Raw genomic sequence first — 24,552 nt, 5'->3', positions numbered from 1 at the left:
GCCTCCGAGTGCCCGCGGTGAACTGCTCCAGCATCCCTGCGCAGGCAGCGGGGAGGATGCAGCCATAAAACGAAACCATCACAAAACATGTAACCGTGGAAGCAGGTTTTTTTTTTCCGGCGCTGGGACTCTGCGATGAGGGACGGAAGACGTGCGGGACTGGATTTAGTGTTTTTGCGCCTCTGCGGAGCACGGGCCGTTATAGTGAGAGAAATAATGCGGAATATTTCCCCCTGTAGGTGTTAACGCAGAAAATACAAGATGAAGAAGCAATTCAATCGGATGCGACAGCTCGCCAACCAAACGGTGGGAAGGTAAGCAACCCCCCCTCATCCGGGCTCTACCCTCAAAGGGAGGGAGAACCCCCCCCCACACACACACACACACACACCCACACACACACACACACACACACACACACACACACACACACACACTCCCACCCCCGTATGGCCCCAATTAGATTAAAACACCTCCATGCAAATATGAATTATTTAAACGTGTTATTGAATATGCAGAACAGTCCATGGTCAGTGCACAAATTGTAAAGGAAGAAAAGAAAGACCCACGTTCACGCCGATGCGTAATGTCCACTGGAAGAGGCTACCGCATAGGCAGCGTGGAGGCGCATTGCCCCGGTGCGACCTGCCCACGGAAACACATGAAATATAGACCCTCACAGAAACACGAGCCCATCTCAAAGACTGTGCAGCCGCCCAGGAGTCTGAACAACGTGCAGATTGTGGAGTTGGGGTGTTTATTGCGTTTCCCTCCTGTCACAGAACCCGTCAATAGGTGAGCGATGATGCGCACGGATGCGGTGCGGGAAAAACCGGGGGGGGGGGGGGGGGGGGGGCGCAATGTTTTCATTACGCAGTAATATCAGCTGTGAGGAGGAGGGAAGCACCTCCACAGGCGTGGGTTATCCAGTCCGTGGATTCCTGAAGGTCGCATTCCCCAGCTGGCATTTATCTAACATATTTCAGTTAGAATAATGGGATTATATTCTCAGCCTCCCCTCTAGGCGCTACTTTATGCCACTGTAGTTGCTTAAAACAAGTCCATCGGAGAGGTTTACGTGGGAGGATTTTTCATCTCCCCTCCTCGCATTCTTCTGTGTACTCTGCCCTGCATCTGCGTGGTTCTGACGTCTCTTCCCGCCTCCTTGGAAGGGATCAGAACCAGAAGGCGTGAGTATCATCACGAGCTGCGTGAGAGGCGTGCACTCAGAAGGGAGGGGGACACACCTTGCAGGCTCTGCTCCTGGTGCCACTGTCAGTTGGATTGGAGGCTGATCAAAGGCTTTTTATAATTACTTCTGTGTGACTCATTAGTGTGTGTTTGATTCTGGATGGATGTGTCTGTGGCCATGAGGGTTGTGGGCCAATTTCATGAGAGCAAAGAAGGCCGTGTTTCCTTGTGTGTGTGCGTGTGTCAGTGTGTGTTTGTGTGTTCTTGCACTACCCACTTACTGAGTATAATATTCTTCAAACACTGTCTTCTGAAGCTGTCCGTCACCGAGCAGCTACCCGCCGAGGTGGTCTGCCAGTACCACTGCTCCCAAACCCACGTTGAGCATTGGATCGGGGCAAGAAAGTAACAGGTCTGACCCTCCGGTGACCTTGAGCGGAGTCAAACGTAGGTCTTGTTTTCCCGCCGTGTGCCGTCCCCAGCAACATGCCAGCAAGTCTAACTTGCGTGGATAAAAGATGAGCCCTAAAGGTTAGCATGTCCTTGTTTATTACCAGTCTGCAAAGACTGTCACCTTCTTATATTAATAACACTTTGAGGGCCCTAATGAGGATTTTGTCTTGAGTGTACGTTGATATTACCACAGAGAGGGAAATTAGGTTTGTGTGTCTGCACACACGGCATTGTGACCCACGTGTCCTTGCACACGCATGCCTGGTTGTGTTTGTGCGGGATCACAGGGTGGAGGTCAGACAAATGTGCAGGTTAATCCGGCATCTTGATGTAAACATTCAGCAAACATTTTTCACTCGTGTTGTTCTTCCCGTCTTTGCGTCACACAGCACTTGAGCTTGTATTCTCTCCGCTGGTTTGCCGTATGAGCGGAGTTTCAAGGCTCCAAATGATACGCTGCAAAAATGGGATTATTTAAACCAACTCAAGCATACTCCATCTTCAGATTGGAATTAGTGTTATTCTCTATGTATTTGACCTTCCTGGTCCTCAGCGGAGCCACTAACGCTGCGGGCCGGTCTAAAGAACCCAGCGCATCTACATGAGGAGACTGCGTGTTGGAAATTGTATGACTTTGACAACAATGATCCATCTCAGTTCTATAGGAGCAGGAGAGTTTTCTTATCAAGCGGTAAACAAGCAAGTCCTTCTGCATGGACAGTATGAGTCTTTCTTCCGTGCAACGGTGATTGAAGGGCTTCTTGGGTGGGGGGTTGGCGATCAGGTGTGCTGTGTCAGCTTCTCTCTGGCTCCCCGAGGCTGCTGCTGCTGCTGAGAGGGTGAGATCCATGTCATGTGATCGTCAACTTGACCAATCACCTCCGTGGAGCAATACTTCATGCTGGAGGATGTGCAGCCATGCATACTCCATAGCTAACAGAAATGGCACAGTGGGTGGAGGCCGGGGGGGCAACATGGTGTCACAGCTCTGAAGAGAGTCTTTGTGTGCATTTTGGTAATACATCATTTGTTGTTGTTGTGTTTGTCAGCTACAGCCATTCTGTTCGTGGTTTAGCTCTGTTATTTAAGCCTTAATAGAGACCGTAAGCGTTCTACTCGATGTAAAAAATGGTCAGAAGATTCATTCGATGCCCTCACGCTCAAAATAAGCTAAGCAAAGAACACGTTGCTCTAGCGCGCTCACACCCTCCATTTCGTATGACCTATTTGTCTATTCCCAATCCGCTGTGCTATGTAGGTCTAGGACAAACGATTCCACGACACAAGTCTGTAAGTCTGTCAGTGAATCTCACCCAAAATAGAAATGAAAAAGCACAATTGTTTTCTTTTTTTATACATGAAAAGTGTACATTTCATAGTGATGCCCTGATTTTGGACCGATATTGACTCAGATACGTGGATTGGGTATCTGGGTATCTTTTTAAGTTTTGACCAGTTTGTTTCTGCATTTAAAAGGTCTACATTTTTATTGTAATGCATGTCAATTTTTTTGTTTTTGCAAAGTGGCAAGTTCACAATTTCTTCTATGCATTAACATTGCAATTTACAAGGGTACAAAAGCAACTTAAAGTTCAACCCAATGTTTACTTACAAGTTATTAATTAAACACCATGTCTTTCTCCTTCCCTTCTGTCTAACAATGTGCCGACATTATGAACGTTACATTCAGCACATATGGAGACCTCACGGCAAGAATGTGTGTGAGACAAACGAACATAGTAGCTAACAGGTAACATGAGATGTAAATGCCAAAGCGGCCTCTCCTCCTCTGTCTCTCTTCCTCATCTACCTCGGTGCCTTGTTTCGCTCATCCTCACATGGCAGGCGATTCAAAAGTCTTCATGTAGTTATGAGGAATAAGGAAATGCGTCATTGCCGGTGTTCGATTGTGTATATTTCTTTAAAACAAGATCTAATACTGTGCCATTCAGGGAGCGTAAGAGGACCATGTTGATAACCCTCCATAACCCCCCCAGTGCCTCTCCGAGACAGCTTACTGCACGATGGAGCTGGTGATAAAGAGCCTTTGTAAGGGGACCGTTCTGGTCATCAAAAAAGAGATGATGTAATATCGGACTGACGCGCTCCTTCTCCCTTTCTGTTGTGCTGTGTCTATAAAAAGAGTAAAATCTTTAACAGTTCACATTAATGCGCTTCACTAAAAATTCAGCATTAGAGTACGTGCACTTTGAGTTTGTTTTTGTCGCTACTGAACTGCTGCATTAGAAGTTGGTTTGAACCCGACTGTGGTGTCATAAGGGTTGATCCAGTCTGTTGTTCTCCAACAGGAAGGGGCCTGAAATGCAGCAAATACATTATATTAAAGTGTGAGACAGGGTCAGCTAAGGTTTAATATGCTGCACATACACATGGTAACACATGCTTATAACTATAAATAACTTCTCAATCGGTATTGTTAAAGTAACTTTTCAGGTCGCACCACCTTCCGTCCATTCAGGAATGCCAATAAACTCAAAACAGGAAGCACTATTCCACTAATAATAACAATAATAACTATATCCTGTTTTGTTTACCTTAAATGTTCAGAGTTTATTGTTTTTCTTTCAAAAGTTTGCTCTTCAAAGAAAGAAGATGATTCTTCCTTTATGCGTTGCCTGGAAACGCGCCTTTAGAATTATCCGTTACATCACAGTCGATCGGCTTTCCCGACCCACAGAATATAACAACGGCTGAGAATCTTTATTTTTTTACCATTGACCTTTGTTGCCTCATTCTATTGTTAATTTGAATGATCTCTACTGGATATTTGAAATCGTTTAGGTCCGTGCACGTGTGCGCGTTTGTGTGCGTGTGTGTGCGCACATCCTCGGTGCAGATGTCAGGTGTAAAAACTCAAAGTCATAGAGTTCTTGTGGAGATTATTCACCATGAATAAAGTTATTAGCGATAACTCACTGCTTGTGTTTCCACTGAAACGTTGCAGAAGGCTGCAGGCTCTCTCTCTCTCTCTCTCTCTCTCTCTCTCTCTCTCTCTCTCTCTCTCTCTCTCTCTCTCTCTCTCTGGACATGTGTGTGCTTTGCGTGAGTGCGCGTGTCTGTGCGCGCTCTCCTCTCACGGTTATTCTTGCATACTTAACAGAACAGTGACCTAGTTTGCTGGACAACTACAGTAAGTGGGTTTTTCTGTTTTAGTAACCCCGTCTCCCATCAGCCCTCCCGCCTCGTCATTTGGGAGGAAACCGAGTGAGCCTCCGGGTTTCGATTGCGAGGCAAACGTCCGGGGAAAGCAGTAAACGGAGAAGTGTTCACAGAGCAGATAGCATGAACACTGCAGCGTGTTTTTGTCATGTGTGTCTGTGAGTTTGGGGCTGACTGTGGTTCTCGTGCCATCGCTCCAGGCCACGTGGAGGCCCCCCCCGCTGAGGCCCAGGGCCGCCATCCGGTTCCGCTCCCCTTCACTCGCGCCCCGGGACGCGGCGCCCTTTTTGTTTGCTAGGCCAGCAGTGGGAGCGAACCAGAGCGTGAGCACTCTTCTTCTCGTCCCGGATGAAATCACACGTGGACGTAAAGAGTTGGCCAGCTGCCAAGGCAACACGCCCAAGTCTGTGGATGTTATTTTATTCACATTTTGATTATGTCAACATGGATTATTCATGCTTTCATGAACCATTCACAGTGCTGGGGGGGCGGAGCACGAGTGGTTCCAACATTAACATATCTCGAGATAGAAGTATTTATTATAAAACATGTTTGTATGGAGGGCGGCACGGTGGCGTGGTGGTTCGCACTGTCGCCTCACAGCAAGAAAGTCCTGGGTTCGGCTCCGTCCAGAGGCCTTTCTGTGTGGAGTCTGCATGTTCTCCCCGTGTCTGCGTGGGTTCTCTCCGGGTTCTCCGGCTTCCTCCCACAGTCCAAAGACATGCTCCGGGGATCAGGTAAATTGGGGACTGTAAATTGCCTGTAGGTGTGTGAATGTGAGTGTGAATGGTTGTGTGTCTCTGTGTTGGCCCTGTGATTGGCTGACGACCAATCCAGGATGTACCCTGTCTATCGCCCGAAGTTGGCTGGGATGGACTCCAGCCCCCCCGCGACCCTGTGTGCAGGATAAGTGGTTTGACGATGGATGTTTGTATGGAATGTGCAGCTGATGTTTGGATGGACAGTTTGGGATTTGACTTCCACCCTTATGGAATTACTATGACTTGGGAAAGAATGCACATTATCAGCACATTTTTTATACATCACCAGAGGTGAAGGAGTTATTCAGATTCTGGCCCATAACCTTATTATCTCAACTACTTAGTTTACCCACAATTCACCATGTTTTTCCATGATTTCATACATTTGTATTACTTTCCTTGTTTTGCTGTTTCAAAGAAAGCACAATTTTGTCAAATTTTAATATTGTGTTGGTCTGAAAAGAATTGTTCTGTATATTAAAGTTGCTGTGTGTGTGTGTGTGTGTGTGTGTGTGTGTGTGTGTTATGCGTGTTTGTATTGGTTCATCAGCAGCTCCAGGTAGAGGAATGCCTACAGAGTGGCAGATGGTTGGCATAACACTAGGCAAAGTCTTCCTCTCCCTTCTTGAGCTCACCGCCCACCCGGCTGCTACCTCTCCCACGTGTTTACTTTCCTCCCAGGGCTCATTCTGCACGAGCTGTATACGCTCAGAGGAATTTCACTTCTCACCTCCAAAATCTCCTGCCGGTTTTATATGAGCTCGCAGAGGACATGCAGTGCACATTGTACCGTATTCCAGCATTCTTATTTCATAGCTGTCCCTTCACAGGACAGATATGTAAAATACTTCTTTGCTGGGAAACTAGCTCATAGAACAACGACCACCAATTGTCATGTAATCAGCAATCTGCAATCACAGTTATCCTTAAAAATCGTGGCAGAAACTACAACATTAACTCTGTCAACCTTATGCATGCACACACACGCGCATATGTCTCGTCCTCAGTGAGCGGAGGACTTTTCCATCCGGCCAAAAGATCCATTTTGTACGTGACTTGACCCAGTTCCCATGGTGCCAAAAATGGACATCGTTAAATCTCAGCTTTCTACGTATGGAATCCGTACACACGATGATAAGACAACATCTAACGGACGCTTATGAGTTTCTTTTATGCCGTTTTTAGGCAGACCTTTTCTGGCCTGAGTGATAAGACATCCCACATGAAAAGATCATTCCAGTCATGTGCTCCTGATGTGTCATTGTCCGGCTGAATAACAGCACAAACAAAGGGCTTTTCCATTCTCTTGGTTGACAGTGAGACAATTTCAGATTTCGTTTTTTAAACAAATGAGACACAAAAAAAGCTATTATCCACTATTGGTATTGGCATAGCTGGGGCACAATAGCAGGAAGAGGTCGGGCAGACAGGAAGGGGAACGCTAAGAGAAAGTGGGCACCATTGGGTTACTGCTGGCGTTCGACAAGTCTGGTTTGGAGTCATTTTTAGATAGTTGGATCCATTGTTGGCCAACAGCCCTCTTGAGCAGGAAATACACCACACTGATAAGGTAGTCCTGGATTGTTGCTTCAGATATGACCTTTGTTGGTGTCCGAGAGTATTTAAAGGAATTCTGGAAAACAACCAAAATTGATGTCAGTGTAATTAGCAGATTTGATCTTTTCTGGAAGGGTTATAAAAGGCACATTGAGCTCCGTTGGGAATCTTTGCACAAAAAGGACCACGGTCTTAAAATATAAGCTGTCTGAACTCAGCCGTGTATCCATGATATCCAGTGGCCTGCTCTTTCCCGAGCTTACGGCTCATTCGGTACTCCGGATGAGTAGTTTTATCTGCTTCAGCGGCAGTGCAGCTCTGCCCTTTCCTTCAGTCTTTGGCCGAGTCCCCAGCCTTCTGGATTCACAGTGGGACGTGATGCTCCTCAGTGGGAACGTGCATATTTGAATCGGTGGCATTGTCAGTGGCTTTCCTGCTTGTTTTATTTCACACTGGGGTGCGAATGCTTCAGCCCAGTTAACAGCATGAACGCTTCGCCTGACAATTAATGTGTTCTTCCAACGGATTTATCTAAGATCATGAATGAGAGAGTCAGCCACTCGGACGCTTGTACTCACGTGCACACTCACACATGCTCCAAAGGGACAGGTGCGTCGATGTGGCCCTCCCATTCTGGGGGGCACCGCCACATCGATGATGGTACAAATTCACGGGATGAGTCAACATCCAATGCAATAACCGTAAAACATTTTTGCAATGACACACTATTTGGATACAGTGCCTCAAACTGGATTCTAAAAATATTTTCACTATGTAAGATGTCACATATTCACAGGTTATCCAGTGAGCGTATTTTTAATTTCCCCCCACATGTGCCACAGTGGAGTCCATAGCGGCAGAGGTTTGTTGCTCCTCAAGAGGAGGATTGAAATATATATTATAAAATTTTCTTTCTGGACTTTACAGTAGACAAAGCTGTATTAATTGTCACCGAGGTGACACATGTAGCGCAAACAGGCTGTTTAATGGAGCATGAAGTCGTCTCTGCATACACTAATCCTTGTACACTTGTATCTTTACAGGGCAGAGAAAACAGAGGTGTTAAGTGAGGACCTTCTACAGGTGAGTCGTAGCGTAGAAATGTGTGTGTGTGCGTGTATGTGTTCATAATGTGTTCAATTAACAGGTGTAAATTATGTTTTTACGACGGCTGCGTTGGACCAGAGATCAGTGGCTCAGGTTGCATGTGTCTGTGTGCGGTTCAACCAAAAAGTGATTTTAAGGTTGTTCTTTTGAAAACATTCTCGGCAACTGCTGACATGAAAGTTTGATATTTGACCGCCGCTAATGTTTATTTTCATAATCACATATTTATTATTTATTCATTCGGTTCTCAAATGTTACAAATTACATTGCTTTTTCAGAGTAATGAATGCAACATTTGAGTAAAAAAGTAAAAAACTTTTTATATTGTGTGCATTTGTAGTACGTATTTAACTTATATAACTTATGTCATTCAATAGCGACCAGTCGAAACCAGTCGATTGCATTTTTCAGTTGAAACAAAGAGCAGGTGGAACAAAAACCATTGTCATTGGTTTGAGTCTTCGTAGCTCTGAATAAAAGGAGAGACCTGTCGAATGACTCGCAGTATGTTGCTGGCGGCTGGCCGTGTGTTACTACGTGGCAGCTCGTGTTCATGACTCAGGACGTGCGTGTGTTTGTGTCAAGGTGGAGAAGCGTCTGGATCTGGTCAAGCAGGTGACACACGGCACTCACAAGAAGCTGACGGCCTGCCTGCAGGGTCAGCAGGGGGCTGATATTGAGAAGAGATCCGTCAAGTCGCCGTCCGTGAGTAACCTGTCCATCATTCCCTCGGGCGCTGAAAACCGATGCAAACCAGAAGCTTCATTAATGTTGTTTCTCTCTACTTTCTGTCAGAAAAAACTGCCGCTCACAATCCTGGCACAGTGTATGGTAGAAGGCGCGGCGGTGCTGGGGGACGACTCTCTCCTCGGGTAAGACACGTCTTTAATTATTGATTCAGCTATTGAATTATGAGTCTGTCCTCGTTACCCTTGTCGGTGTTTTAATTATTTTCTATTTTGCTTCTCACCCAACAGAAAGATGCTGAAGCTGTGTGGGGAGACGGAAGAGAAGTTGGCCGAGGAGCTCATCCAGTTTGAGTTCCAGATAGAGAGAGATGTGGTGGAGCCTCTCTACGTGCTCGCCGAGGTGAGAACCAATTAAGACCACACACCTCCCTCATACGACTACATTACAGAGGCACAATCTCACATTAAATTTTCTTTTAAATCCAACTATAAAAAGATTACTTGGAGAATACGGTACTCATTAACCTCAAAGAGTGTGCAAGTACTCCCTGAGCTCAAATTAATCATGCATTTCATTATCTTTTGCAGGTGGACATTCCCAACATCCAAAAACAGAGGAAGCACTTAGCTAAACTTGTATTGGACATGGACTCCTCTAGGACAAGGTGACGTCCACATTCACAATTCAGGCCCCCTCCTGTTCATTCAGGCCCCCTCCTGTTCATTCTAAAATTTTATTTATTTATTTATTTTTGAAAGCTCAGTATTTAAATGTTTTTTTTCGCCAACATTATCACAAACCCAATTTGTTTTAATTCACACCCATAGGTTTCATCAGTCGTCTAAGTCATCCGGTCACCCGAGCACGCTGCAGCCCGGCGCCAAGTCCGAGTCCCTCAGAGAGGAGATGGAGGAGGCAGCCAATCGGATGGAGATTTGTAGGGTGGGTCAACGGTCTACGCCGCTGAGATACTTTCTCCTCCTCCAGATTAAATCCCTTCTGCATGCATCAAATATAAATTGACTAAATTGCCATGCTAATATTATAGTCGGTCTGGATCATTTCTTATGGGATGGTTTCTCTTTACTTTCTGTTTCAGGATCAATTGTCAGCAGATATGTACAGTTTTGTGGCCAAAGAAATAGACTATGCAAATTACTTTCAGACAGTAAGTATCTTTTTCCATCACAGTCGCAATCCCAATGGAAGCAAGTGACATTTTCCATTATAGCACCGATAAAAATATATATTGCACATTTTCCAATAACACAAACAGCAGGACACGATATACACTTGTCGAGGCTTGTTTGTTTTAATCTATTTTCCTTTTATAGCTGATAGAAACACAGGCGGAATATCATCGGAAGTCCTTAGAGATTCTTCAAAGTATTCTGCCCCAGATTAAAGCTCACCAAGGTGAGTGTTCTACTGTGTGTGTGTGTGTGTGTGTGTGTGTGTGTGTGTGTGTGTGTGTGTGTGTGTGTGTGTGTGTGTGTGTGTGTTCGTGATCTGCTCAAATTCTGCACCTGAAGCAATATCACGTTGAGAAGAAATGAGTTAATAGCCCTGACATGTCACATAACGATCTCATTAGGCTATAATTATCCGCCTTCATAGTTTTGCTACCGGCTAGTTAACGGGTGCATAACCAAACAGAGGTCTTAACATCACATGTTCCTTTTAAAGTAATAGAATTAGGAAGGTGGCACCAGGGAAAAAACTAAACTATGATCTAATATTGAACGTCCAATCAAGTTGCAGCTTGGATTAAATTGATAAATGTTGCCTTGAATGTTATATTATTTCGCTGGTCCGGTCGTCCAGGAGGAAATGCCATGGAGGTGCGTAGGTTTGTTTGTGTGTGACTGGGATTGAAGCTGCTCTCTTGTGTTGCAGAAGCGTGGGTGGAGAAGCCGTCGTTTGGCAAGTCTCTGGAGGAACACCTAAATATTAGTGGAAGAGAGATTGCCTTCCCCGTGGAAGCATGTGTCACAATGCTGTTAGAGTGTGGCATGCAAGAGGAGGTAGAGGGCACACACACACATCCACACATCACTTAGGACTTTTAGGTGTGAGATGATATGCTTATTTTGGTCGTCTTTAGTCACACTCCATCCTTATGCATTCTTGTATTTGACAGATAACATTGCAACCACTCATGTGCCATCAAATTCAGCTGTTACTTCCCATGTTCATTAAATAGTTTAAACCTTACTGTATCCTCCCCAGACTGGGAAGACGCAAATTCTATTGACGTCAATTGAAGAGATGAAGACAAGTAGTGATATCGTTACAATAAAACATGGCTCTGAGATTGAGAATATCCTCATCTTCAAAAAATGTTTTGTTCTAATTAGTTTGAATCTTATGGCATATTTTGGAAAATGGTTTACCTTAATTTTTCAATATGTTAAAGGACAAAAACATGTACAGCCACGAGTTATTTACCATCAACCAGTGTCAAGTGTACAACAATAGTGGAGGTTACTTTGGTGCAGCCTCGTGTCAGATGTGATAGTTTACGTGTTTGCTGTGTGTGGGGCTGCAGGGCCTCTTCAGAGTGGCTCCGTCCGCTTCCAAGCTGAAGAAGCTGAAAGCATCCCTGGATTGTGGAGTTATGGATGTGCAGGAGTACTCCTCCGACCCGCACGCCATCGCAGGTGAACAACACCCACACAAATGCCTTGTTCCAGGCCAATTTCCACAACAAATACCTTTACACTCTCATTTTAGTCAGGAAAACTGTAAAAAAAAAATCATTTTTACTGAACATCAGTGTTTTTCGCCATGTACAAATGCAAATTCAAATACATTCTTCACATGATTTTGGTCCTTCAGTGGAAAATGTTGCTCTCCATCGGACAGGCATAGTGCCGTCTTCATTTCTTTTCCGGCTGGCTTCCTGTTCTGATATTGCTGTGCATTTCACACATTAGCATAAAATCTGTGTTGAGCGAAATGAATCTGGCAGCTGCGGCTAGCTGCAAGGGCCTGCTGGAGGGGAGTAGAAATATGGGGCATTGTCTCGCCTGTACTAAAACCTTTTACTCACTCCCTGTTTTTCTCAACCAAAGGGGCTCTAAAATCATACCTCCGTGAGCTCCCCGAGCCACTGATGACCACTGAACTTTATGATGAATGGATTCAGGCCTCAAAGTGAGTTGCGGTTTTCTTTCTTAAATGCATTTTCTTCAATTATGCCCTTGGCCTCGATGAAAAACCGAAAAGCCTTTAAAAAAAAGGGGCCACAACTGCTGAAATAAATAATGGTGACATTTATCAAGAAGTCGATCAATAATGAATCATAATGTTTTTTGTTTGATTTCTCCAGCGTTCAAGATATGGACAAGAGACTACAAGCATTAATGGCAGTGTGTGATAAACTCCCCACAGACAACTTGAACAATTTCAGGTCAGTCGCAAAAACACATTACACTATGTTTTAATATGGCTCTACCCTTATGAGAACAAGAAGGGCACAAGGAGCGGGCTGACCAACTTCTAAGGCTGTAGAGGGTTTTCTTTTTGTATTCTTGCTGACAAAGCATCCAAATAACAAACACAACCTTTTAAAGAGAATCAACCTGCACCACCTACAGGCAAGAGAAATAACCACAGCTGCAGGATGGAGATGCAGATGATGCACTGAGATGATGACACCTGTCTGTAACTTTTACAGCAGTAGTAATCATTGTGTAGCGGCTTCTAGTGATATCAACATGTCTACTTTTGTAGGCTTAAATTGTTGCTGTGGGAACATATTTGTATTTTTTTTAAAAGGTATGAAATGTCCCCTTCTATTTAAATCCCACAGATATCTTGTCAAATTCTTATCCAAGTTGAGCGACTACCAGGACGCAAACAAGATGACACCCGGGAATATGGCAATTGTTCTTGGCCCCAACTTGCTTTGGACACACACCGAACCGTATGTATTGTATTGTATTTTTCTTTTTTTACAAAACTACCTTACTTTAACTTTCCTCGTAAGAATCGACTGCAGTTCAATTCCTTCTATTCTTTCCAGCAACATGACAGAGATGATGACCACCCTGTCACTGCAGATTGTTGGCATCATTGAGCCCATTATCCAGCATGCTGACTGGTTCTTCCCTGGAGGTGGGGATCACATACTATGTATGTAATGTTGTCGTGAGGCTGGGAGCCATAATCGATTTACATAATTGTATTTTATATTAATATAAAACTGGCGAAATTGCGGGTAACCTTAAGGTTTGTTCTCTTTTATGGTTGCCATGCCCCTTACTGCTATTTTTTGGAGAGAAATCATTAAATTATAAACCCTTAAACTGCTGTATTTATTACTAAGGAAAATAGTTTTACATCAGGATTTTATCTAGTAGATATTGTAACTCCCATTCTTAAAAGTGGTGGATTCCAAACAGACCAACACATACACACACAAACACGACCGTAAGCATCAGCATCATTACACCATCATTATACCGCATGATGACGCTGTGTCTGCTCCTCCCTCAGACATTGAATTCAACTTGACAGGCAGCTACGGCAGCCCGATCCACACCAACCACAACTCCAACTACAGCTCCATGCCCTCGCCAGACATGGACCAATCCGAGCGCAAGCAGCCGCATGACCAGAGCCGACGCCCACTGAGCGTCGCCACTGACAACATGATGCTGGAGTTTTACAAGAAGGATGGGTACGATGCCAAGTGCATCCTTGGCTGCCCACAGCTCACTCTCTCACACTCTTTTCTCTCTCTTTCCACCCACGCCTCCTATCAGGCATCTGATACTCAACGGTTAAATTTAAATATGCATGCAAATTTAAAATGTATTTACCGTGGTGGAATATTTACATATCCTGCAGACTAAAGTTTTGCATAACCCGCAAAAAAGGTGAGCATTGTAACTCGTATCTCGCCTGTCAATAAGTCCAACGCATGCAACTCCTATTATCAGGATTCAGCAGCAAGACAGAAGTGTCTCTTCTGAATACATGAAGCTGATTTCCCTATAGTGGCATTGTCTCTATGGCAACGGGTCTCTGATGAAGGGCTGCTCGTTACCGCGAGGAAATATTTCTACAGTATTATCTTCCCATCCTCCCACATCCAGCTCCTCCTTCACAACCTGGCCTGGAGTCATTCACCCAGCTGGTGGAAAATCACTGGCAGAATTAGAATCGATGCCTTCACCAAAATATCCCCAATCATGCTAGCGAGAAGGCTTTGATGTTATAAAACATAATCATCCCGTAATCAGCAACTGTCAATATGGGGAGATGGAGAATAGCTTATTAAAAGTGAGAAGCAGCTTACGATAAAGCGTCTGCGGGTGCGTTTCTCAGGTCAAACAGGTTTCATTCGAAAAGTCTCTAATTGGCGCTCGGTAGATATGTGCACCTCTGGAACGTCTCACCTGCCCCCCCCCCCCCCCCCCTCCCCCACCCTCCCCCTGCCACTGTGGATCTCATCTCATCATCATATTCACTGTACTGAGTACTTGTTCCAAGTCGGCATTCTGACCTCATATCCCCTTTTCCTCTCTTCCCCTTACTAACGCAGCATTAGGAAGATACAAAGGTACTGTATCGTGCCCTTTTCCCCAAACCTTTCCTTACCCTCCCCCCATCCCCCCCGTCAATGACCTCCTCCCAAACCCTCCACTCACCTCTCCTTTCATCAGATCAAACGATTTTGGAACTGTGTCTGTTTGCAGCATGGGCGTCCGCGTGATGGATACCTCCTGGGTGTCTCGTAAGGGTTCGGCCACGCTGGTGCGCAAAACCTCCTCCACACCTCCGGGCATGCAAGGCCCCGGCTCCCCCGCAGACACTCTCCTCCCGGAGCAATCCGGAGAGTTTGCAACTTCCCCGTCCACGACCCCGCCGCCTGGAGAAAGGGCCTGGTAAGTCACAGCGGAGATGCCGTCCTTTTCTTCCTCACGCCTCCTCTCCTCTGTTCATTTTGGTTGTTGTCACCACCACCACCGTCATCATCGCCATTGACCTTCTCTGCGCCGGGTGATCAAGATCATTGGCTGTTTTAATCATGCTATTATTTTGCAACTTATTATTGTCATTTTTCACACTCCACATTTCTTCAGTTCTCCCCGTTGTTCGTCAGGTTCGCGTCCGTCACTGCAGGGAACATTTTCAAAAGGATAATGACACTTTCAGACCCTGATGGGATTTCGTCCACATACTGTTGGGAAGTTTTGTTACTGTACACGGCACTAAGCTTCAATCTGTCCTTTGCGAGCATGCTAATATTTCCAATATCCCATTGTTGCGGCTTGGCTTTCTTAGCTTTGGTTGTGAATTGTTTCCTTTCCTCTTTTGACCCTCAATGATTTCTCCATCTTTTTTTGGTATGATTATCACAGTTAAGCACATGAATAATCACCTCTGCCTGTGTGGCAGACAATGGATGCTTTGGACTCTGGCTTGGCTGGCTTTCCCCACCTGTCCTGGTACTCTTTCAGCCGATGAAAGGGTTTTGTGTCTGTTTCACACTGCCCTGGGCTGACTGCAGGACCTTTGATGCAAACAAGTCATAAACCGTACGATGCGGCGGCAGATAGGGTTTCCTTATGCAGCAGAGAGGACATGTTCAGTCGTTAAGCTCTTCTTGATACTATCGCAGACTGCAGACCAGCACTTTGGCTCCAGAGTCAGATCCTCACAGCTCCATGCAGTGTGCAGACACAAGGCGATCACAGAGGAAGTCCTACTGTGTTATTTTCCTTTGGCGACCAATCTTTCTTTTCCTTTGCTTTTTTCTTTGCGCTTGTCTTTGTTTTCGCACTAAGCTGACTGTGTGCTGAGCTTGGTGCCCACCGCCCGCCCCAAAACTGCAATTTAATTTTCCTCTTCTTCTTCTTCTTCTTCTTCTGCTTTTGGCTAAGGACCAACTAACACACTAACACCCTAATCATCCAAACATGTATCCTATATCGCTCCAGTGCGTGTCCCTGTTCAGTCACTAGAGCTGTTTTTTGTGCTGTCTATTCTCTTAATATCTACAGCTCTGACAACGTGTCGCCCAATCGGCCGGACACCTCTCATGCCCTCCCACCCCCGGGGGAGGACCGGCCACCCCCCCCTTACCCCATCTCCTCGTGCCACACTGCCCCCCACCTCTTCTACCCCAAACCTCCACCCTGCGCTCGCCCCGTGGCGCCGGGTCCAGAGTCCCAGCCCCCCGCCTCCCCACCGCCCCCCCTGCGCTGGTCTGGCTTCACTCCCCCAGCGCCACCCCCTACCTCCTCTTCCTCCTCCTCCTCCTCGTCACTTGACATCAATTCGAACCCCAAACCCTGCTGTCTGCATTTCCCCAAGCATAGCCCGCCTGGTGACATGTCGCATGCCCCCCCACCAGACATTAATGCGTCTCCACTCTACATCAAAACCTCCTTGGTACTAGCCCGCCATGACCAGTCCCTTGGCAACCCCCCTAGCCTCCCTTCGTCCGCGCCCCCACCCCCGCCGTGGGCTGCCTGCCCATGTGCCCGAGAGAGAGGACCCCCCAGGCTGACTAGGTAAATACAACACACCCATGGCCACTATGGATGCATCCCAGAGTGGCATCTGTATCTCTCCTCTCCTTTAGCTCGCTGGCTCACATTTTCTTTTTGCTTTTCTTCTTTCCTCCCCCCTTCAAAGTACATACCTCAGATTCTGTAACATTCAAGTTGTCCAGGGATGCCTCTCATGGGGGTTGCCTAGCAACAAAGGATGTTACTGGCTTATATAACGCTCGGCTTCATGCCGGCATTGAGTAGACGATAAATACATGGACAATGCCACATATGGCTGTTGGAGAGCATATGAATGTATTTATTCTACAGCAGCATTTTTTTTACTAACCAGCACCAGGAAAACGGTTTTGAGGAAGCGAAGAAGATTTTTTGGTTTGTAAGAATTGTGTTTGCAATGATGTCCTTTGAGCTGCAGTATAGAATATCGTCATACAGTTTGTGCATCTTCTTGACCCAAAGTGCAGAGTTTGTTTGTATGTATATAGTGACAGTTCCCTGACTCATACCTCCGTGGTGTTACAACCACACTGGACAGTGTGAGTCATTAGAGCGAATAATAAGAGCGATAACAACAACAAGCTTGCTTGATAAAGCTCCCACTCGTGCTTTGGTAGCCCCACGACATCCCATTCAGATGGACCTTTTTTGTGAAAAGACGACAGTTAATGTGCCGTATTGTAATATCGGTACTGTTTGTTGTTGTTTGTGGTATCACAGGAGTTTTGCAACCATACTTAACTATATTATTGAGTAAATTCACTTGAATTGACTTTGCAGACATTAAACACAGAGGCACAGTTCATGCCACTTGTTTCTATTTCTTGCTCAATACAGACATACACATCTTGTTTATCTGGTGGCGTTTTTGTCAGAAGTGTGAAATCTTGTCCATTGATTTGCCAGCTGGACTGTATGAGGCTCCTCAAAATCAATATTGGTTTCTACATCATCATAAGCCCCTTTGTCTCTGGAGAAGAAAGGGATTGAAAGTTTGTGATATGAAAAACATGCCTGGAGGCTGACTTTTTTTTTCTTGAAAACTGAAATGTATTTTTTTAATAATGCATCATTATTCATTATTACATCTTTGTGGTCTACAACAATAATGGTGAAACACCAATCTGGCTTGTCAGGCAGTCTTTTAGTAAAATCCCTGACTGGTGTGTTACATTTTCATCAACAAATAGGAAAGACCTTTTGCAAATGCATGAACACTTAATGTTCATCTTTTCATCTTCATTGTAGTTGTATGGACTTATGTACTGATGTGCACCATTTGTGTGTAAAAATGTTGTTTAAAAGACACTTAGGATACTTTTAAGTAGCTTTGCTTGAAATAAGATCTGGGTTTGACGTAACTGAGTAATATTGGCAGCAATGTACGTACATATTACAGTGATGATGACGGCGATGATGGTAATGATGATGATGGTGGTGTGGGTGGTAATGTTTGTCGTGGCAAGGAGATAATGGACATGAGATACTGTTCACAAACCTGTGGTGTTTGTTCACACACTAATGTCTTGTTGTCTCTTTCAGTTCGTTGAAGAGCAAAGAGCTCTCGCCTGTCATTGGACACAAAGCAATCCAGGTGGCAGGTCCAACTGTCCCCCCCAGCTGTAGTCCTCATAGCAGTATCCAGTCCCTCCACTCCACAGAGCACAGTCCACACACCCTGCGCAAAGGTCAGGCCGTCTCTCGATCTGAGCTGGCTGTCTGTCAATTTAAGCCAATGCGTTTTTCATTTTTAACACTAAACTGCATTGTTTGTTTGTAGGCTCCAAGAAGTTGGCCCCTGTGCCTCCCAAGGTCCCTTACAGCCAGTCCTGCGGGATGTCCGACCAGTCCACAGGTCAGCCGTCACCGGTCAGCCTGTCCCCCACGCCTCCTAGCACCCCGTCCCCTTATGGACTGGTCTGCCCCCCCGGCCTAGTGCCCCCGTCCTCCCCTGGGCAAACCCCATTGGGGGCACCCTACTCCCTTTCGTCCCCACCCTCCCTGGCCGGAACGCTCACCAAGTCGCGGCCTGCCCCTAAGCCCAGGCAGAGGCCCAGTCTGCCCCCTCCTCAGCCGCCCACCGCACCCCCGGGGTTCACTGGCCCGGCCGTGGTCCCGGGCCCCCAGCCCCTGGAGCAGGGCCTCCTGGATGGACTCTCTCCCGGGGAGAGCATGTCTACAGGTAAACATCCCTTGGCAACAACACCACCCCCGCCACCACAGGTGGGGCTGCAGCGGCCCGCTCTCAGACTCGCTGTGGCTCTGTCCAATGGAGACGGTGGACGAGTGTAGGACTCTTTAGGACTTTTCGCCGTATAGATATAAAGATACCCGTCCCCTCTATTGACTGTTCCCAAACAAATGTCCCGAAACAGATGTCTGAATTAAAAAAAGTTGCCTTTTAGACACAGATGCCTGAGAAAGATATGTAAATATCAGCGTTTCTGTTCTACCGTAGTGAGCGAATCTCCTTGACCTATGTATTCATTGCTTTGTGTTATGTGATGATGTTTCTGGGTAATGTGTGGAAACATCAGAGAAGCATAGCTCGTCCTGCTTGTATGGAAGTTGCCATTAGATTCATCTTGTGCTCTCTGTTTATCTGTGTTACCCAGACCCCCACTTGGCAGAGGTAGGTCAGAGGCGTACACACCGGTCCAGTCTCTCTCTCTCTCTCTCTCTCTCTCTCTGCGTAGCAGGCATGGAGGCCTAGCCAGACAAACCCCACATTATAGCTGCAGTATGATGTCTGATGATGAGGTGTTCTGTCATTATATACCAATCATTTTGTCACTTTGCAATATTTATCGTTCTCTTGTCCCCTCCTGCTACTATTGTGTACCTTGCAGCTGTGTGAGGCCAGGGATTCAGTGTGGGCTAAGTGTGAGGGGGACTTTTAGGGTAAGCCAGACCGTCCCCGCCCCATGCGCTCCATCTCACTGCCTGGCCTCGTGCTGTGGCTGCCTCTGGGGTCTCCTGCAGCCTGCTCCAAACGTACCCGTAGCTACCTGCAGCCCGTTATTAGGAAACGTTCCCTGTTTCCAATTAGCAGGTTAGCATTATTGAATCCTCGCACGGCTCAAGGACTTCCCAGAGTGCACCACACTGCGCTCACATTGCAGACGCCGTCGCTTACAAAGGTCCATCTTAAAGCCCCCCTCCCGCCTTCCTTTGGTTTCCTGTTCACGGCCTTATGCCAGAACACATTTCCCTTTTTAACGCGCCCGCCACCGGTATCCGGGGGGGGGCCACAGGTAACCCGCTCTTCCCGTTGTTGGCAGGTTCATCGCTTTTTATAACCTCTGCTCCCCTTTTTACAACACTTCCACGCTCCATCTCATTCCTACACAGGAGTAGTTGTCAGTCTCTGCTATCGTTAAATGCAGCTGCACATTAGAATATATTCAGATCAAGTTCTGTATCCAGACTGGATGTCCATCGTTGCTTCGAGCCCACTTGGTGTCTTGGTTCCACACGCATCATGTTGCCTCTGTGTTGGTTTACCTGGCCATTGTTGTAAATGTGTGCAGTAAGGTGTCATCGGTCAGTCATTTCGACCTGTTATTGTATTTTATCTGAAAAAGTATCGGTTGTTGCTGTTGTCTCAAAAGACACAAAAAGCTGTGACTTACCACACTAGTTGCTTGTTTAGGTGAAACCAGCAAACACACTTGTGTAACTCACCCTGTGTAGAATGTGATGCCCATATATTCTACTGGTGACTTAAGCCAGGACAGACATCATTTGCCACTTTCCATGAGTTCAGGCTCAAAAAGATTAATATTATTTCTGCTCTCTTCCGTTTTTTACACCTCATTGTCATCGTCATATGCCCTTTTCTCCTCCTCCTCTTGCTCCTCATCACCATTTCCACCATTCTGCTCCTCATCACTCACCTCTCCCACCATGCTCACCATTAGATATCTTCAATTATGAAATCCCCTCCTTCAATGTCAATCTGGACAGCCTCATCGATGAGTTCAGCGGTGCCCCTTGCAGGAGGTCCGTGGCAGTGACAGACTCTCCGGAGGGGGACGCTGTGCCTGAGGAGGAACCACAGAGCACCACTCTATGACCTATGACCCTAAGGCATCACAGCTTACCAGCACCCCTGTGGCTATACATGCTCTTAACTGTCGCCACCAAGGCCTGATGGAAACACCATTTGGCCTCACCAAAGCCCACCTGAAACCAGAACGCGAACACATCTGCCACAGGCTGCAAAGAAACTAATCTCTTACAATTGCTCGCTACCACATACATGTGACTACAGAAAAAAAACACCAAAATGCCATAGTTGAGGAACAGTTGCCTTTAGGAGAAAAGACTGGAATATAGATGAGTATCACATTAAGATGTATTTATTTATTTGTTGTTAGGGTTTTTTCTTTGCCTTTGTTCATCTTTGCAGTGGTCTGTATTTCTGTGTTTTCCAGTTCATTTTTGCCTTATTAGAAAATGCAATCAAATTGCAATATGATATTCACACGTTTTGCAACTTTTGGTAAGGGAAACTCAGAGCCTGACATAGTTAGGAGCCAAGCCCATCCTCAGGGTGAAACAGAGATACAGAGAGTAGACTTGTTATATTGCTAACAGGGTATTCGAGCTTTGTGCACATTAGGAAAATGCTGGGCCGCGGAGAAAGGTTTTGCATGCAAGCTGAAACGTTTCATGAAGTTTACTTCTTATTGGCACGGCTCAAACTTTACTTTCGCTCTTCTTTCACCTATCACAACTATAGTTCTCTATCATTTACTGTCATCCAGGTAAGCTCACTTCAACTCACTTTATACCAGCACAGTAGGAGAAGAATGTTACTGACAGAAAAGCACCACGGTGCGTTTGCATGACAAGCCAATATGAACGGACTGCTTTGGATCAAGGGCCTCCAAATGACAGGGTTTTATTTTGTGTGAATGTTTTTGCTGCTGTTGTCCTCGGAGTATATTTAGACCACGCGTGTGCTGTAACAGCTTGATGGATGGATGACTACACTGCCTTTAGGTTCGTATGAGTCTCTCTCTTAACTTTGTTTCAAGTGCTTCAGGTTCAGTGACCTTTGACCCCTAGTGTAAATACATAGACTGTACAGAAATTGATGTATATAAATCTAAGAGGAAAATTATATGTAAAATGCATATCTGGAATATATATAGTAATAATATATGTGCTGATATCTATCATGTGTAGAAAATGTAATGATTAAAAATGTGCTGTTATTTTTGTCCCTGCACACAATGAACAGGTTTGCTGTTGATGTAGTGTTTCACTTTAACACCAGGTAACAATGGTGATGCAGCAGAAATGTGAAAGGTATTTCTGCCGGAAATCAATAGTGTTTTTTCTAATTCTCACTCCCGAGCTTTGACTTCAAACATGCTGGAGCAATAATGAGTTGCACGCCCATGCCCTATCTTTTTTTCCTTTTTTAATCAGTAATTTAATAGATTCTTGTGTAGATGATTGGATTGCTGTTAGCCCACTCTGATCGCTTAATTAATTCTTAATAAGGATAGATGGAATCCGGAACTATACCGTGGGACTGACTAAAAATATACGCTCAATCAATTAGAATGGCAGACAAATACTAAGATAGTTGGCACACCTTCAGAAATGTTAAATTACTCAGTCCTTTGTTGGTATTCTCACAGATAATTAATCAGAGCTAGTTCACGTTCATCAGATAACAGATCACTTTTTTAATTCCATAGAAAAATGTCCTAGGACTAATTTTGTCAATTAAAGTGCAATTACAGTGTTAACTGATCCACCTGAATCCAAAAAGTGGTCAAATTCACCTTTCCCACGCCTACAGAAAAGAAGCCATTGATTTTATTGCAAAGCAATTAATTTATTCTGTTTGTTTTATGCGTGAGTTTGCTCTGGCCAAACGGAATCTACAATAGTGATCAATGGTATGCCTCTGTGTGCGTTCTCTTTGAAGATTTTGGTGACGTTGATAATTATATTGATAGTTGTGGTGATTATATGACAACAATTGCAAGTGCCCTCACTCTGGTCGTTACGTTGGAACTATAAGCATAATTAATGTGTACTAGAGGTTTTATTTTCTGTGCTGGATCCATTCTTTTTATTTTACGAGGCGGCAGGGGTATTTTTCTCTGTGCGGACTGAATGTGACTGACTCATTTCAAACGATAGGCTTATATCTTATTTTGTAATAACCGATAGGCAATTGAGAGCTTGTGTTTGGATGAAAGTTAGCTAGGGCCTGTGGGCATGTATTGTTATAAGTGCAGTGCAGTATTACTGTAATGCTTTTGTGCATCATAATTACAGCCACCTAAAAGCATGCGTTCATATTCATTCTCGGTCGGATTGTTATACTTCTCAAAAGAATAAAACACCTGTACCTTCCCTCAAAACACAAGTCATAATTTCATTGCTGATTTCTGCCAGTAACTCTACGGCAGTTTTCCAGAGCGTGACAGAAGCCACCTGTTTCACCAAATGGCACAACTCCTACATAGTTGTATCAAGCATTTGAATTTCTGTAGACGTCCATTTCCTAAGTCACCTACACCGTCGTTTGTTCATGTTTTGTCGGGGGAGGTATATGAGAAAAAAGGAAAAATCTGAAAAAGTCTCATGCATGCGCTTGGACAGTCTTTTGATAATCCATGTTTTGTGTCAATCACATGTCTTTTTGGGGGGGATTGTAAGAGGGGTGAAATGCGGAGAGGGAGATTGTGGATCACAATAAATGGTCCTCTGTGGGGTTTTGAGCAATAGGTGTAGAGGAGCGGATGTTGCCTGTGGACGTACAGCCTCCCTCTGCTTTCACTACAAGTGTACAAACAAAACCTGCCGCTTGTCAAGCCCACCGCGCGCACCCCTTCCTCCTCTGCTTAGCATATCAAGTGGAACACAGTGTGTACTGTGAAGCCTACCTGCAATCCTTATCAGAATGTCAGAAATAAATATATATATAAATACATATATATATTAAAGTCTACATTTTTAATAATCCCACCTGGTTCATGTGAGTTTTATTTCAGGGGTTTTAATTTAATTTAAATGAGGATACCTCATGATAACTATTAGTCAAGATGTATTTTATAAATCTGAGGTACGTGTATTTTTTGTGTGAGTAATTCTGTCTTCTGCCACGTCTACTCTGCTACAATTTAGAGAATAAATGTTGCCCTTTTAATCCACTCAAACCCAATTTATCAATGTATATATCAAAGTTAAGTACATTTAATTAAGTAGTTAATTACTTAATTTAAATAACTATTTTCTGTTACAATACAATACAACTTCATTCTTCTCCACTAGATATCTCAAAGACGAATATCATTTTTGCTCTATCTCTTTTTGGCAAATTCAATTTCTCCAACCGAGGTGACGTTGAATGCTTCTGCTGGACAGAAGAATGAAGTGTTCTTTGATGGGTTGAGAGAATTCTCCTACTTCTTTGTAAACTATTTAATAACCCTCTTGTATCACCTGAGAACTGCGTGATCACCAAGGTGATAGCAGGACTGTCGTTCTCATGAAAAATTGACATTTCAGAGACGTTGTCAATACATGAAAATGAATGATAATCTCGTAGAATAATATTCTCATGAATAAAAGGCATAAAACCATCCAACAGTTCATGAAGGAGTTAGGATCAAAACAAGCATACTTTATCAGAACTTTAACTTATAATTCATTCTTAATTAACCTATTGTATTTTCGCCTGGTTTTGCCGATGGACTTTTTGCACACAGGTGCTCTTGGATGTGCGCTACAAAAACGTCAATTATGGTATGCGAATGTGCCTAACTAGATATTCTTAAATAACTTCTAAGGGATGTGGCTTAACATGTCAAGACAAGTATCTTCCCTGAGCAAATTTGGGCAGTGTGATCTTGAGACCTTGGCCTTTAAAAATTGTATAATGCTTGAAAAAATATTAAATTATGTGAGCGTAGAACCTTGTTTATTTACTCAGATTTTACATCAAATAAAAATACAAAATTATGTGAAAAATGTAACTATCTATCTTGCTTGTAACCATGGGGATGGTCTTGTTTGCTCACAACTGTTAATGAGTGAAAACGTGTTAAAAGAGAGGATTA

General features: G+C 44.7%; 1 protein-coding gene across 9 annotated transcripts; it reads left to right on the top strand.

Moving 5' to 3' along the window:
- On the top strand, positions 1 to 22,849 carry arhgap44a (Rho GTPase activating protein 44a). Of its 9 annotated transcripts, none has more exons than XM_078083691.1 (23): positions 1 to 314; positions 8,186 to 8,225; positions 8,835 to 8,954; positions 9,045 to 9,121; positions 9,227 to 9,338; positions 9,527 to 9,603; positions 9,767 to 9,881; positions 10,039 to 10,107; positions 10,274 to 10,355; positions 10,836 to 10,963; positions 11,488 to 11,599; positions 12,014 to 12,095; positions 12,271 to 12,351; positions 12,754 to 12,867; positions 12,967 to 13,076; positions 13,440 to 13,623; positions 14,491 to 14,508; positions 14,645 to 14,833; positions 15,953 to 16,465; positions 18,005 to 18,150; positions 18,243 to 18,644; positions 19,312 to 19,363; positions 20,429 to 20,569. In XM_078083691.1, the coding sequence occupies exons 1-22, from the start codon at positions 262 to 264 to the stop codon at positions 19,317 to 19,319; spliced, it is 2,832 nt and encodes a 943-aa protein (XP_077939817.1). In that variant the 5' UTR covers positions 1 to 261; the 3' UTR covers positions 19,320 to 19,363; positions 20,429 to 20,569. The 9 variants fall into 9 exon arrangements, with proteins under 9 accessions (XP_077939817.1, XP_077939816.1, XP_077939813.1 ...); XM_078083690.1 differs by having other exon boundaries at positions 20,383 to 20,523; XM_078083687.1 differs by lacking the exon at positions 19,312 to 19,363 and having other exon boundaries at positions 12,967 to 13,058; positions 20,383 to 22,849.
- The last annotated feature ends 1,703 nt before the right edge of the window (positions 22,850 to 24,552 follow it).

This window comes from Gasterosteus aculeatus, chromosome 11 (genome assembly GCF_964276395.1).
Source record: "Gasterosteus aculeatus chromosome 11, fGasAcu3.hap1.1, whole genome shotgun sequence".
Lineage (NCBI taxonomy): Eukaryota > Metazoa > Chordata > Actinopteri > Perciformes > Gasterosteidae > Gasterosteus > Gasterosteus aculeatus.
The sequence above is the reverse complement of the archived record's forward strand: the minus strand, read 5'-3'. Positions and strand labels throughout refer to the sequence as shown.

Excerpts from the sequence above, each read along its gene's own strand:
- arhgap44a (XM_078083686.1), top strand. The coding sequence starts at position 262 with ATGAAGAAGCAATTCAATCGGATGCGACAGCTCGCCAACCAAACGGTG. Across the intron at positions 8,955-9,044 it reads GATCCGTCAAGTCGCCGTCC|AAAAAACTGCCGCTCACAAT; the intron begins GTGAGTAACCTG and ends ACTTTCTGTCAG. Across the intron at positions 9,882-10,038 it reads ATCGGATGGAGATTTGTAGG|GATCAATTGTCAGCAGATAT; the intron begins GTGGGTCAACGG and ends TTTCTGTTTCAG.